This window comes from Salvelinus alpinus, chromosome 33, assembly GCF_045679555.1.
Source record: "Salvelinus alpinus chromosome 33, SLU_Salpinus.1, whole genome shotgun sequence".
In the NCBI taxonomy this organism is placed as follows: domain Eukaryota; kingdom Metazoa; phylum Chordata; class Actinopteri; order Salmoniformes; family Salmonidae; genus Salvelinus; species Salvelinus alpinus.
This window is the reverse complement of record NC_092118.1, coordinates 17406455-17422767: the sequence shown is the minus strand read 5'-3', so window position 1 is coordinate 17422767 and position 16313 is coordinate 17406455. Positions and strand designations below refer to the sequence as shown.

Below are 16313 nucleotides of genomic sequence, written 5' to 3'. Positions count from 1 at the left end.
ACATTACTATAACTGGTAGTATTAATGTGCACTATAGGAAAACACGACGGCATGTCTTTAATACGCACAGGGCAGATTGTGATTATATGGATTGGTGATAACTATTATCAATAACAGGACGTGTTGCAGCCCAGTGGACAAAAGTGGCCAGATGCTAATTGCTGTACTGATTTTAATGAACATCTGACAATAAACCTGTGTGGTGTGTGTGTTGCCGTCAGGTGGTTTGTGAGGAATACTGAAAAACAATTAGATAACAGGAGAATTTAGCGGCACGAAGTAATTAAGTTCCAGGGTAAAAATTATCAAATGAGACATGGTGATAATTGAGGCTGATTTTCAACATCCTGTGGGTATGAGATGCCTTAGTAGCACTCTCTCCCAATACATCAGCACAAATGCCAGTCTGCAATGGAGCGCTAATTTCTGTCAGGTTCAGGGAATGTTCAACTCTGGCTGATTGGGCCTATACTCTAGCTCCTCACAGGTTCTTCATTCCCTCTAATTAACTAGCAATTAGGTCCCATTGCCGCTAATTAAAATCCCCTGCTCAAGATATGGGAGCAAAAAAGTGTCTCCTCTGTAATTAGCTGCTTCATTCACTCAATAGTTAGTATAAGTTAGAAAGCCTCTCCACTCAGTACACTCCGTAATAAGAACACTGACGCAGGAGGGAGTTGTTTCACTCACTGACGGTTCAACAACAATGACATAGCAACAACCTCAATAGTTATTCATTGCCACATGCGTAGCTGTGAGACTATCACAGAATAACACACAATGACCCACAGTATGATAGTTAGGTCCATTCAGTTCACTTCTGGATCAGTGATGGATTATTAATGTTTTATAAGCCCTGGGAGCCAGTGAGTAAGGGACATGAGACATGCATTTTGATTAACATCCCAATTAGGGTTAACAGTGATGAATCCTCAGGCAGGCCACTGGTGATGCAGCCTCCTGCTGAGTTTCTTCCTTCCTTCCCGTCATCATCTCTCTCTGTCTCACTTCCTTCAGTCTCTGGGTTATCAATCCACGGTTTACACCAACCTTCAGCAGGATACAGATGTAGGATATTCATTTGAGTTTCCTACAGTGGTTAAAATATCCTGCAGCAACAGGAAATGTGAATTATTATGTGGATTATAATTAATATACATTTTTGTAGAGGTTGATACATTTTTCACAAGGGTAAATTCAGTCTGAAATGTCAAACTTCAGAAGCCTTTTTAAACCTCAAATACACTACGTTTGAAAGTTCTCCTGCAACAGGGTGATCAAATTAAGATCCTACAACTGTAGTCTGCTGATTCATCAGGGAGAGGTGCAGAGGCATAGAGAAATAAGGCATGCAATAAGAACAACTCTTCTTTTCCTCTTTGCCAATAGAGTCCAGCGATACCCTACCTTAAATGTCTTAACCTGCACACACTACCTACGGAATAAGATATCTTCATTACAGATATAGGATCTTAATTTGACTGTGTTGCAGTTGAACCTTCCTGAAATGCAGGAAATGTAGTGTATTTAAGGTTTAAAAAGGCTTCTGAAGTTTGTAATTGAAAATTGAAAATTTCAGACATGATTTTCCCTTTTAAAAATGCATCAACCCCTACAAAAATGTACATTCATTATAATCCACATAATACTTACATTTCCTGTTGCTGCAGGATTATTTTCCTGCTGTCGCGAAATGGCTCAAATTAAGATCCTACATCTGTAAATTTCTCCAGACCTGTTTTCGAATGCAGTCATCGAGTGTGCTATGCTCTGCACGACCTCGATTTGCACCACCGAGTTTCTGTATGAATTCCTAAATAAGAAAATGAGTTTGTGCATTTCCCCTGTGTAGTACATCCTGGTATGTTTCCTGCTCTATGAGAAAACAGTCCTACTCATAAATCAATACATCAAAGAATAATACAGTATTAGAAAACTAGAAAGACTGTAGAACTCCAGAAATAAAGGGCTTTTTCTGCTCAAACCAAAATGTTACTTTCTTACTCAGAGGCATGAATTATGAAGTAAATAGGATGGCAGACGAATATGGGTAGACAATCTAGCATGTAAAAACAAAGCACTCCAATTTGTCTAAGTTACTGTCACCTTCACTCAGCTTTCTCGTTTCGCCACATGGAGATGAGTCTTCCCTAAACAGCCTGTCTGGTGGAACACAAGCTGTCTTTGTGCCCATGTGTGCACTTAGCAAATAGACCGGGCAGATATGAGGGACTGAGACAAATTGCTTGGGATGATGGTGGGGTATAGAGGAGAGGCAGAGTCTGCATGGGACCATCTTAATCATGGTATAGCCAGAGAGGGCTGTCAAACGCTTTTGTTTCAGTGGGACACTTCTAAACGCTGTTCTGAATTATCTGTACGTTGCTTTCTAGATATTTTAGCAGATACGGAGTAAACTGTAAAAAATAACCTCCTCCAGAAATTAGACATAAATCTACCTCAGAATCACAGTAGTGACTAACAACAATTACATGAAGACACAATTTTATCAGTTAATTCAAATAAACATGGAACAGCAGCCTTGAAAAAGTGCCATAAATAGTTTCCAGTTTAGAGTAAATTGTCAAGGGACACTCTTTGAACTGAAATACTTGCAAGGGAGGTTACAATTTCTAATTTATTTTGATTTTCTTCATGATGCGTTTGCCCTCTGGATTCAAGGTAATTAATTGTTTTCATTAGCAATCATCCTCCAGTGCATTTGTTTCTCTGTAACTCAATAATCGTTCCATTACTGGTAAAGCAAATCAACGTTCTGGAGACTCCCTTTCCACACTCTCACACTCCACCCCTGCTTCAGCACACGTTCACTGACACCACATTCCCTTTGGATTGGTAGATCTTAATTGTCATTCCAGTAAATTGTCAATCCCAAAACCACTACATATATTGAGGCTGTACTCTGTAAAGAAATGACAACATTTCTACTCTATTACCATGGCACCAATGTTACCCTGACACCCAGCTTCTACCATTCCATAGCCTGCAAAGGTAATTAACTGTGGGAGTTGCTAAGAGGCATTCTGAGAGTTAAAAGGAAGCATGGGAGAATGAGATACTGTATCTCCACTTCCCTTTGAGGGAAAAGGGTTACAGCATTTCTGCATTCTGCTCTGAAATTAGGATATTCATTGGTCCCTTTATAGTACATAAAGACTGTCAGTGCAAAGCAGGGTACTTCCAGTTGAAGTCGGAAGTTTACATACACCTTAGCCAAATATATTTAAACTCCGTTTTTCACAATTCCTGACATTTAATCCGAGTAAAAATTCCCTGTCTTAGGTCAGTTAGGATCACCACTTTATTTTAAGAATGTGAAATGTCAGAAAAATTGTAGAGAGAATGATATCAGCTTTTATTTCTTTCATCACATTCCCAGTGGGTCAGAAGTTTACATACACTCAATTAGTATTTGGTAGCATTGCCTTTAAATTGTTTAACTTGGGTCAAACGTTTCGGGTACCCTTCCACAAGCTTCCCACAATAAGTTGTGTGAATTTTAGCCCATTCCTCCTGACAGAGCTGGTGTAACTGAGTCAGGTTTGTAGGCCTCCTTGCTCGCACACGCTTTATCAGTTCTGTCCACAAATGTTCTATAGGATTGAGGTCAGGGCTTTGTGATGGTCACTCCAATACCTTGACTTTGTTGTCCTTAAGCCATTTTGCCACAACTTTGGAAGTATGCTTGGGGTCATTGTCCATTTGGATGACCCATTTGCGACCAAGCTTTAACGTCCTGACTGATGTCTTGAGATGTTGCTTCAATATATCGACAATTTTCCTCCCTCATGATGCCATCTATTTTGTGAAGTGCACCAGTCCCTCCTGCAGCAAAGCACCCCCACAACATGATGCTGCCACCCCCATGCTTCACGGTTGGGATGGTGTTCTTTAGCTTGCAAGCGTCCCCCTTTTCCCTCCAAAACATAACGATGGTCATTTCGGGCAAACATTTTGATTTTTGTTTCTTCAGACCAGAGGACATTTCTCCATGAAGTACGATCTTTGTCCCCATGTGCAGTTGCGAACCGTAGTCTGGCTTTTTTATGGCGGTTTTGGAACAGTGGCTTCTTCCTTGCTGAGCGGACTTTCAGGTTATGTCAATATAGGACTCGTTTTACTGTGGATATACAGTGGGGAGAACAAGTATTTGATAACCTGCAAAATCGGCAGTGTTTCCTACTTACAAAGCATGTAGAGGTCTGTAATTTTTATCATAGGTACACTTCAACTGTGAGAGACGGAATCTAAAACAAAAATCCAGAAAATCATATTGTATGATTTTTAAGTAATTAATTTGCATTTTATTGCATGACATAAGTATTTGATACATCAGAAAAGCAGAACTTAATATTTGGTAAAGAAACCTTTGTTTGCAATTACAGAGATCATACGTTTCCTGTAGTTCTTGACCAGGTTTGCACACACTGCAGCAGGGATTTTGGCCCACTCCTCCATACAGACCTTCTCCAAATCCTTCAGGTTTCAGGGCTGTCGCTGTGGGCATTACGGACTTTCAGCTCCCTCCAAAGATTTTCTATTGGGTTCAGGTCTGGAGACTGGCTAGGCCACTCCAGGACCTTGAGATGCTTCTTACGGAGCCACTCCTTAGTTGCCCTGGCTGTGTGTTTCGGGTCGTTGTCATGCTGGAAGACCCAGCCACGACCCATCGTCAATGCTCTTACTGAGGGAAGGAGGTTGTTGGCCAAGATCTCGCGATACATGGCCCCATCCATCCTCCCCTCAATACGGTGCAGTTGTCCTGTCCCCTTTGCAGAAAAGCATCTCCAAAGAATGATGTTTCCACCTCCATGCTTCACGGTTGGGATGGTGTTCTTGGGGTTGTACTCATCCTTCTTCTTCCTCCAAACACGGCGAGTGGAGTTTAGACCAAAAAGCTCTATTTGTCTCATCAGACCACATGACCTTCTCCCATTCCTCCTCTGGATCATCCAGATGGTCATTGGCAAACTTCAGATGGGCCTGGACATGCGCTGGCTTGAGCATGGGGAACTTGCGTGCGCTGCAGGATTTTAATCCATGACGGCGTAGTGTGTTACTAATGGTTTTCTTTGAGATTGTGGTCCCAGCTTTCTTCAGGTCATTGACCAGGTCCTGCCGTGTAGTTCTGGGCTGATCCCTCACCTTCCTCATGATCATTGATGCCCCACGAGGTGCCCCATGCCCCAGACCTCTACATGCTTTGTAAGTAGGAAAACCTGCAAAATCGGCAGTGTATCAAATACTTCTTCTACCCACTGTAGATACTTTTGTACCTGTGTCCTCCAGCATCTTCACAAGGTCCTTTGCTGTTGTTTTGGGATTGATTTGCATTTTTCGCACCAAAGTACGTTCATCTCTAGGAGACAGAACGCGTCTCCTTCCCGAGATGTATGACGACAGTGTGGTTCCATGGTGTTTATACTTGCGTAGTATTGTTTGAACAGATGAACGTGGTATCTTCAGGCGTTTGGAAATTGCTCCGAAGGATGAACCAGACTTGTGGAGGTCTACAATTTATTTTCGGAGGTCTTGGCTGATTTCTTTTGATTTTCCCATGATGTCAAGCAAAGAGGCACTGAATTTGAAGGTAGGTCTTGAAATAAATCCGCAGGTACACCTCCAATTGACTCAAATTATGTCAATTAGCCTATCAGAAGCTTCTAAAGCCATGACATCATTTTCTGGAATTTCCCAAGCTGTTTAAATGCACAGTCAACTTAGTGCATGTAAACTTCTGACCCACTGGAATTGTGATAGTGAATTATAAGTGAAATAATCTGTCTGTGAACAATTGTTGGAAAAATGACCACAAATGTATTGTTAACAAACTATAGTTTTGGAGTGGTTGGTCTGCGTTGCCAAGGGCTAAAATAGAAGTCATTTCTATTACTGACGCAGATCGGCGCTGGAAGTCCTGCTTCTCCCATCTCCTCATTGGTTTATAGAAGCAGGTACCCACGTGCCATCTCCTCATTGGTTATACCCACGTGGGTGATTGAAAGACTAAATGTTTTGCCGGTTGTCGTGGTAATACTATGAAAATGTAGATGCCAATCACCATATAAGTTCAAAGATGAAAAAGCCTGGAAGGAGGAGAGATGACTAGAAACGATTCGGTTGGCCGTTTTATGTGTGGATTAATTGTCGGAGTAGAGGACCTTGTGCATTTCAGGTAAAATAACAATTCAATGTTTATATCCCAGGACAAATTTGCTAGCAACAGCAAGCTAGCGCAATAGGACAAATTAGCTAGCAAGTGCAAGCTAACTAGCTAAATTGCCATACATGTTTATTGCTTTTCGACCTGTTCCCAAATTAATGTAATTGGTTCAGAGTTTGTTTTGATATTTTAACCTGCGTGTCGTGATTGCGTTTGGTGTAGGGGGACAAAATAAATTTGCGCAGCCGGTTTGGGTTGCGTGTTAGTCTTTGATGCATTAAGTAACGTTTAGAAAAACAAAAGTAACCTGGCATCGCCAATGATTTGATTAATATTTTGGGTAGCTTCCCAACAGTCAGCAGATCAGCTGAACACGGCCTGTTAGATGTTAGATCAAGAGAACCATTTGTTTGCAATCCATATTCAACATATATTCAGCAAGTTAAGCATCATGTATTATTATGACACTTGGTCAACGCCTGCTGCCTCTTGCAGCCATTATGTCATTCAATATTTAATTGAAAGGATGTTGGGGCAAACTGACTTGGCATGGCAGAACACGGGGGGTGATATTTTAGTGGAAGCAACAAGGCAGATAAGTGCTCTGTAGCCAAAACCATGCAAAAAGATAAAACCACCGGCTGTCTTCTTCCATTATACAACATTTATTACCTGCCCTCCAGCAAGGAGTGTATAACACACACACACACACACACGTCCCCTCTCTCGCTCCTCTTCTCAAGAGTAAACACTCATTGTGATTTAGAGGGCTTTTCAATTGATTTGACAGGTTGATTTGATTGAGGCCTTCCAATCAAATAGCATCATCATCTCCCTCTGAATCAGCAACATAGCATGAGTTATCCCCAGGGGTAATATACAGCCCCCAAGGTAAAATAAACCAGAGGACCACTGCCTTCTCACAAAAACAATCACCATTAAATACACCCATACTTTGTCTTTGCTTTCCTCATGTTCAGAGGGGAGATCTATAGTAAAGTCTCTGAGGCACAGCTGTACTTTACGGAAGAAAACTCCTTTGAGTTCTGTCATGTCTAAATTCATATTCCCTTTTTGATAACTCAGGAAGACCTCTCAAGTGAATTCGCAGTTACCTGTGTAGAGGAACACTCTTGAACAGCTCAAAATGTGAGCGCTGGTAGGCTCATAAAAAGCCAGGTAAACACATTGCAGGAGGAAAGACACATCCCACTTACAATACAAACATCATCATTCTGAGTGAATTCTATTAGAGGTCGCCCGATTATGATTTTTCAACGCCGATACCGATTATTGGAGGACCAAAAAAAGCCGATACCGATTAAAATCGGACGATTTTTATATATACAGTATATATTTGTAATATTGACAATTACAACAATACTGAATGAACAATGAACACTTATTTTAACTTAATATAATACATAAATAAAATCTATTTCGTCTCAAATATATAATGAAACATGTTTAAATAATGCAAAACACAGTGTTGGAGAAGAAAGTAAAAGTGCAATATGTGCCATGTAAAAAAAGCTAACGTTTAAGTTCCTTGCTCAGAACATATGAAAGCTGGTGGTTCAATATTCCCAGTTCTTCAATATTCCCAGTTAAGAAGTTTTAGGTTGTAGTTATTATAGGAATTATGACTATTTCTCTCTATACCATTTGTATTTCATATACCTTTGACTATTGGATGTTCTAATAGGCACTTTAGTATTGCCTGCCTAATCTCAAGAGTTGATAGGCCTGAAATCATAAACAGCGCTGTGACTCAAGTATTGCTAAGAGCTGCTGGCAAACACAGTAAAGTTTGAATGAATGCTTACGAGCCTGCTGCTCCCTACCACCGCTCAGTCAGACTGCTCTATCAAATATCAAATCATAGACTTAATTATAATATAATAAACACAGAAATACAAGCCTTTGGTCATTAATATGGTCAAATCCGTAAACTATCATTTTGAAATCAAAATGTTTATTCTTTCAGTGAAATACGGAACCGCTCCATATTTTATCTAACTGGTGGCAACCCTAAGTCTAAATATTGCTGTTACATAGCGCAACCTTCAATGTTATGTCATAATTATGTACAAATCTGGCAAATTAGTTCGCAACGAGCCAGGCGGCCCAAACTGTTGCATATACCCTGACTCTGCGTTCAATGAACACAAGAGAAGTGACACAATAGCAGTTAATATTGCCTGCTAACATGAATTTTTTCAACTTAATATGCAGGTTTAAAAATATATACTTCTGTGTATTGATTTTAAAAAAGGCATTGATGTTTATGGTTAGGTACATTCTTACAACGATTGTGCTTTTTTCGCGAATGCGCTCTTGTTATATCATCCCGTTTGGCGGAGTAGGCTGTGATTCAATGATAAATTAACAGGCACCGCATTGATTATATGCAATGCAGGACAAGCTAGTTAACCTAGTAATATCATCAACCATGTTTAGTTAACTAGTGATTATGTGAAGATGTATTGTTTTTTATAAGATAAGTTTAATGCTAGCTAGCAACTTACCTTGGCTCCTTGCTACACTAGCTTAACAGGTGGTCAGCCTGCCACGCAGTTTCCTTGTGGAATGCAATGTAATCGGCCATAATCGGTGTCCAAAAATGATGATTACCGATTGTTATGAAAACTTGAAATCGGCCCTAATTAAATCAGCCATGCCGATTAATCGGTCATCCTCTAATTTCTATGTCTCTGTACAAGAACACTGTCCATATTTGGTTGTCACATACTAAATGTGTTCAGGGTAAACAAGTGTAATTGCAGCGTATTTATTAATAGAGGACTATGTAAGTTGTTGTCCATTTAGTACAGCAGCACCCTCACACACATGCATTTACAGTATGAAGGCTTTTGGGAGCACGAGGAAAGCTGTAGAGTGCAGTAACAGCACTTATGGTGGGCGTGTGTGGACTTTTCAGCTACCCAGCCGAGCCTTATTCAGTGACTGTGCTTAATACAAATCAAGGGTTGTGTGCAGTGCCTTATGCGCTCTTTAGACAAATGCAGACCACTGCCCTCTATCATCAAATACTGATATGAGGAGTTTTCAAGCCTTATTATATTGAGTATGGAGGTGACATCAGTCAGACACATTTTAAGAGACTGTCTGTGTCCAACATGGTGATACCACGCCTACTGTGTACCGGTGAAAATGTTCACCGGGGACCAGAAGTCCTCACAAGGATAGTAAAACAAGAAAAATCAAACAAGTGGGGACATTTCGCCAGTCCCCACGAGGAAAAATGCTATTTTAGGCTTAGCGGCTAGGTTTATGGTTACAATAAGGATTAGGGATAGAATTAAGGTCAGGGTTAGAGGTTTAGGAGTTAGGGTTAGATTTAGGGTTAGGGAAAATAGGATTTTGAATGGGAATACATTTGTTGGTCCCCACAAGGATAGTAAAACAAAAGTATGTGTGTGCGTGTGTGTGTGTGCGCGCGCACACACGTGTGCATTTGTGCGTCAGTACATCGTGTGACAGTTACAGGGACAGCAAACTCTAGATGTGTTCTGAGTAGTAGTCTTCCTAGTTTACTATTCTACAAAAGGAATCCACATTTTTTTATGCCGGTCTTCAAACCGTGTCTTCAAACCTCTCTCAAACCTGAGGCCCATCTCTAATAGGCTGAGTGATGATACATTCCAAATCAACATGCATGTACAGCTGAGTTACAGTGCATGTTTTATCAGTCCACCCTCCTTCCATACAGTATAGTGCTATAGACAGAAGGCATTCTGTCCTTCCAGCCGTGTTCTGTGCCACATTGAATTGATCTTTACAATCTGACCTAATGCGATATTTCCCCTTTTGAGTAACACAAATAGTCCAAACATTTCCTGAGGAGATAAGACAGTTAGGCAGACACTCTTACACAGAAAACGTACAGAGCGCTGTTCAACAGGCTGCTCTCTGTCAGTGCCAAATAGTGAAATGTAGTCTTGGCACCACAACTGGCCAGCCAGGCTTGACTATGTACGGTGCCTCACAGCTCAGTGAAGTCCACCTCTGCCCGTGACCTAGGGATGGGTGTCTCTCTGTAACTCATACTCTAACTGTCAAATCAGAGCCTGGTTAACATTATTCTCTTGTGTTGACAAGAGTGAAGCTCAAATCATGACACAGAAAGGGAGGGAGAGAATTACAGTATGAGTATGGAGTAACTGTATGCTGTAGCGAGGGGCAAAGCATGAAGGAATTTGAGAAGGGAATTCCAGACATTCCCAAGAACACAAGAGGAATCCAAAGTCAAAAGGATATTCAATGTTTTTTTTTAGATCAGATTCCCATTAGATTAATTGAATTAATGGCCCCATTCTGTAGCATTTGAGCTTGTCAGATAATACTATAAAGAACAGTATAAAAAAAATATGTCTGTGGAAATTCACTCACTGCAAGTTCAACAGTATCTCCAACACTATGTCTGGGGAAAACAGACCAACCTCTGTTTGGGTAGAGTCTATACTGTGTGTGCCGTATTACATTGACATAACATCCTTCAAAATGTAGTCCCAGTACATTTGACATTGAGTTTTAAAGCTCAAAATAGATGACATTGTAGCAGATACGTACAGTACGCTGGGCTAGTTTTCACATTCACAGTCTACACTACAGTTTTCATGAGACTATTGGCCTAACAGAAAAACAAACTTCAAGTGTCACAATAGGCAGTCATAATACACCTGATGAGCAGATGCAAAAAAAATAGACAATTATGCCAAAATGTATAAGGAGACAGACTCGGGTTTTGAAAAATAAGGTTTTAAGCTTCAGCATGTGAGACAGCAAACAATGAGGTTGAGTATAACTGCAGCTACACATTTACTATATGTATATTTCACGCTGTGGGAGAAGCAATTAAGTTCACCAACACTGCTCCAATTATAATACATAGACTACTAGGAATTTTGCCTCCAGAGAGAATAAATGGCTTTTGCAATGATCTCATTGTCCTTTTCCCTTTCTGTCACATGGTCCAGACAGACAGACCACTCAAAGTAAGGAGATGACAAATGTTGGTCACATTATTCACAAAGGAAAATGTTAGGGTCATCTTATGTTATAAATCAACAATGTCATTATTTGCTGAGTTTGGAGATATAGGCTAATTCACATAGGTCGATATCATTAATACATCGCAAACCATACATTCAATGCAATTGAACATATGCAACTCAGAATCTATCAAACAGTAAGTAAAAGGATACTTGCTCAGTGTGGTGGTTACTTTACCTTGTATGTGCTGGTTGACCACATTCTCAAGTCGATCAAGTCTTTCTATGATCCGTAGGGTGTCCCCCTTCTTGTCGCCTTCTAACTTTTTCTCTGGGACAGGCATGGGGACTTTGATGTATACATTCGCGATATAATTAGTGACCCATCCAACATAGAGCAGACACACGATGTTGGTCATGCCACTCAAGATCACGCATGTAGACACCAAAGTTTTGGTTCTCCTGGTGCAAGCCATCCCGACATCCCTCCATACAGCCAACGAAATTCAGTACACCAGAGGACGAGTGCGACTGTCGCCCACCAAAATCCTAGAATGTGCTATGCGCGTCACTTGAGAGCAACCTGGATAAATTACTACAACTCCACAACGATGCAATTCGTTCTGCAAATGCGGGCAACCAGCGCCTCCGGATCCAATAACCGCACTCTGCCTTCACGCGCAGAAGGCTATGATTTAATCCAAATAGGTAGGTCAAAAATGGGAAAAAATCTCAGACGTTGGAAAGTAAAGGTTATTGTCTTGGTGACGAACGTTCCCTATTTCGCTTCATTTGCAAGTCCACACCAGTCGCGATTTCACCGACAGACAGAAGGCGTGTGGAACATGCGTTTAACCGCTGTCCAATGAGATACAATAGTGAAATTGTGTAATAGGCTACTGTGCATTCACTTCCACAATTATCCATTTAGATTAGAATGTGGGGGCGTTTTATTGTGAAGGTTTTCAATTGCGCTAATAATTAATAGATAGTAATTACTAATTTAAAATGTCGCAGCAATTATTAACTGTAATTGTTTCAAGATGTTCCTATTTTGACATAAAGGTAGGCTACTGCACAGTCCAATAAGTCATACAATGACTGAAGTTTGACTTTACTGTTTTCCAATCAAGGAATAGATTAAACCTATACAATTTACATTGTGAAATGTGACATTTACATTCTTGTCAAATAATTATTTCTTGTCACATGCATTCTTGTCATCTGCAACCTGTCACATACTAAGAGTAGGCCTAGTAAACATATCCTAGAGATGACAGCATATTAAATATTGCCACCTTTACAGACAATCAGACTGACTGGCTTGGAGAAAAAAACTCAGTTGGTATGTTGGTATGTCATGTGTTGTTCTTGTGATAAAAGTATACCCATATTGCTTATGGTAATGGTTGACACCTAATGGTTTTTGTATCCAAATAAATTATTGACCTATTTTTTTAATCGCGTCTCCCTGCAAATTGAACATTCAACTTTGTTTCCAATGGATGTGGCACTGAAGAAGAGCGTGAGAGATCACTTGCAATACTTTATCAAGCCACAAGATAGAGACACTGGGACCTAAATGGTAAGGTGTATTATAAGTGTTTGTACACACTACTTCATCAGTTCGACAGGAGAGGTTCATGTTAGAAAATGAACATGTTTATCTCATAACAGTGTCCTGCTTGTTGCTCCTAGATGAAGCCTATTCTCTCTCCAAAGAGAGGAACACTGGACAACCCAATTACTACATTTCCATTGATCGTCACAGTTCCGCTATGTAAGGACACAGTGGAGTCGACAAACAGACGGCCAAACAAAACAATAAGGTGCTGAAACACATTTTCATCATCATTATTATTATAATCAAAGTCGCTTAGAATACACATTTTCCCTGCATGCACAACATATTTCATTGCACAATGGCACAGAATCTATCTTTGCTGTGTGCATTTAGGTGTCCCTGAGTGAGAAGCCTACTTGAAACAGGCTACAACTGTTTGAGTGGGGACCATGGTGAAAGCATTTGGCCCAGTTCTTCCTTCAATGGTCTTAGAACTGACCCCATCATGCACAGTGGCTCCTTCTGGAGGGAACCCAGTGTGCCCAGCTGCTCCTGCTGTGTGCATCAGATAGGGCCTTGATCCCTCTCCCCCTGTATTCCTCTGGAACATGAAAGCATGAGAGAAATGTCAACCCTCAGGCCTAAAAACGATTTCACCTCTTCAGGCCTAAAAACGACAATAAGCACTGAAACATCTCAGCAGCCGTTCAATGGGGGGCATCATGGAAGATGGATATGCAATATTATATTGTAAGGTTGAGAAGGCTATTGATCTCTGATGCCAGCGTGAGTTCAGTGGAACATTGAGACTTTGGTTTTATGCCTCGTAGGAATGCAAATGTACTGGTGGAAAGGCATTATTTCCTCCCCTCTAACAAGTGATTCAGCGCTTGAACAATATGGCGTCATTATTTTGTAAGGTAATGGTTTTACAGTAAAGCAAAGATAACATATTCAGCACCACAGCGATTCATTGATGCATGGTTTTGCATTGTCTTTTTCTACGAGACTCATCTATCGACAGTGCATTCGCAAAATATTCAGACCCCTTGACTTTTTCCACATTTTGCTACGTTACAGCCTTATTCTAAAATGGATTCAATAAAAATAAATCTACACACAGTACCCCATAATGACAAAGTGAAACAGGTTTTTAGAAAAGTTTGCTAATTTATTACAAATAATAAACAGAAATACCTTATTTACATACTGTAAGTATTCAGACCCTTTGCTATGAGACTTGAAATTGATCTCAGGCGCTTCCTGTTTCCATTGATCATCCTTGAGATGTTTCTACAACTTGATTGGGGTATACCTGTGGTATATTCAACTGTTTGTACATGATTTGGAAAGGCACACACCTGTCTATACAAGGTCCCACAGTTGACAGTGCATGTCAGAGCAAAAACCAAGCCAGGAAGTCGAAGGAATTGTGCTAGAGCTCTGAGACAGTATTGTGTCGAGGCACAGATCTGCGGAAGCGTACCAAAACATTTCTGCAGAATTGAATGTTCCCAAGAACACAGTGGCCTCCATCATCCTTAAATGGAAGAAGTTTGGAACCACCAAGACTCTCCCTAGAGCTGGCCGCCCCACCAAACTGAGCAATCGGGAGAGAAGGGACTTGGTCAGGTAGGAGACCAAGAACCTGATTGTCACTCTAAAAGAGATCCAGAGTTCCTCTGTGGAGATGGGAGAACCTTCCAGAAGGACGACCATCTCTGCAGCACTCCACCAATCAGGCCTGTATGGTAGAGTCGCCAGACGGAAGCCACTCCTCAGTAAAAGGCACATGACAGCCCGTTTGGAGTTCGCCAAAAGGGACCTAAAGACTCTAAGACCATGAGAAACAAGATTCTCTGGTCTGATGAAACCAAGATTGAACTCTTTGGCCTGAATGTCAAGCGTCACGTCTGGAGGAAACCTGGCACCATCCATACGGTGAAGCATGGTGATGGCAGCATCATGCTGTGGGGATGTTTTTCAGCGGCAGGGACTGCGAGCCAAGTCAGTATCGAGGTAAAGATGAACAGAGCAAAGTACAGAGAGATCCTTGAAGAAAACCTGCTCAGGACCTCAGACTAGGGACAAAGGTTCACCTTCCAACATGCCAACAACCCTAAGCACACAGCCAAGACAATGCAGGAGTGGCTTCGGGACAAGTCTCTGAATGTCCTTGAGTGGCCCAGCCAGAGCCCGGACTTGAACCCGATCGAACATCTCTGGAGAGACCCGAAAGTAGCTGTGCAGAGACGCTCCCCATCCAACCTGACAGAGCTTGAGAGGATCTACAGAGATTAACGGGAGAAACTCCACAAATACAGGTGTGCCAAGCTTGTGGCGTCATACCCAAGAAGACTCGAGGCTGTAACCGCTGCCAAAGGTGCTTCAACAAAGTACTGAGTAAAGGGTCTGAATAGTTTTGTAAATGTCATATTTCAGTTTTTTATTTTTAATACATTTGCAAAAATGTCTAAAAATCTGTTTTGCCATTATGGGGTATTGTGTGTAGATTGATGAAGGGAAAAAACAATTTAATCAATTTTAGAAAAATGCTGTAACGTAACAAAATGTGGAAAAAGTCAAGGGGTCTGAGTACTTTCAGAATGCACTGTATATCCAACCTTTATGTATATGACATTGGTCAGAGGTGAAAGGCTAATAAAGGTAAAGGTTGGGGACGCTGCACCTCTTCCGTCACGTCCCTTCATTCCTCATCCTCCACCCCAACAATGCATCCTCCTTCCTGAATGACACGCCCCACTGTACACTAATTGCCTTTCTGGGCCTCCCTTTTGTTGTGACGCCGTTAATGGAATTCAAATCGTCTAGTCGTATGAAATTAGAATTTTGAAAATTGGTATTTGCGTCTGCCCAGAGTGCAGGCCCTTTGTGAATGGCTTCAGTGCCAGTTTTGTAAGTGCCAAGCACACTGCAGCTGTGGGAGAGAGTGGAGACTTAATTAAGGGGCACAGCAGAAAGCCGGTCTTGTTCCACAGAACCTCGTCAGAGTGGCGAGGGTTTTGTAAAAATCTCAGTCCAAAGCACCATGCTGTAATCCTCATATCTGCTGGAATATAATGTTCTTGGTGCAGTGGGGCCAATGGATTTTCTGTTTGTGTGCCAGTTGGAACAAAACGTTCCCAAATCCCATTCTGATTCGCTCTTCATGCTGGCTGCTTTTAGAGATGAGCGACATCTGTGTAATGCCTCAAGTGTTCCTCTGATACCAGCAGCTTCCAACAGCACTTTTCCTGTCGCCAATCAAGAGGAACTAATTTATACCTTTTTACAGGTCAGTCCACTCTATACATTGTATTCATAAATCCCGCTGGCCCCATGGTCCTCTTGTGAGGTTTGTTGCAGTGTGACCAGAACATTACTTTTGTGTAGCTCCCTATTGCTAAAGCACCGGGTTTCTAAGCCTCCTCTCCCTCAGGATTCCTAATGGGCATAAATGGCAGTATCAAAGTCTGGTATCAGCATTCAACCTAAAATTACATTTCTCAATATGATCTGAAGGAGAGCTAGAGGGTCATTTGCACTCAGT

At 41.2% G+C, this 16313-nt stretch overlaps 1 protein-coding gene across 2 annotated transcripts in view; it reads right to left on the bottom strand.

The window, feature by feature from the left end:
- LOC139562949 (polypeptide N-acetylgalactosaminyltransferase 18-like) overlaps window positions 1-12092 on the bottom strand; it is an 82345-nt gene extending 70253 nt beyond the window's left edge. Inside the window, exon 1 of one of the 2 annotated variants that reach the window (XM_071381143.1) lies at window positions 11438-12092. In XM_071381143.1, coding sequence (XP_071237244.1) covers window positions 11438-11675 — 238 coding nt within the window. In that variant the 5' untranslated portion in view covers window positions 11676-12092. The remainder of the gene's footprint in view (window positions 1-11437) is intronic. The other variant, XM_071381144.1, reaches the window with a different exon arrangement.
- Between the last annotated feature and the right edge of the window lie 4221 nt (window positions 12093-16313).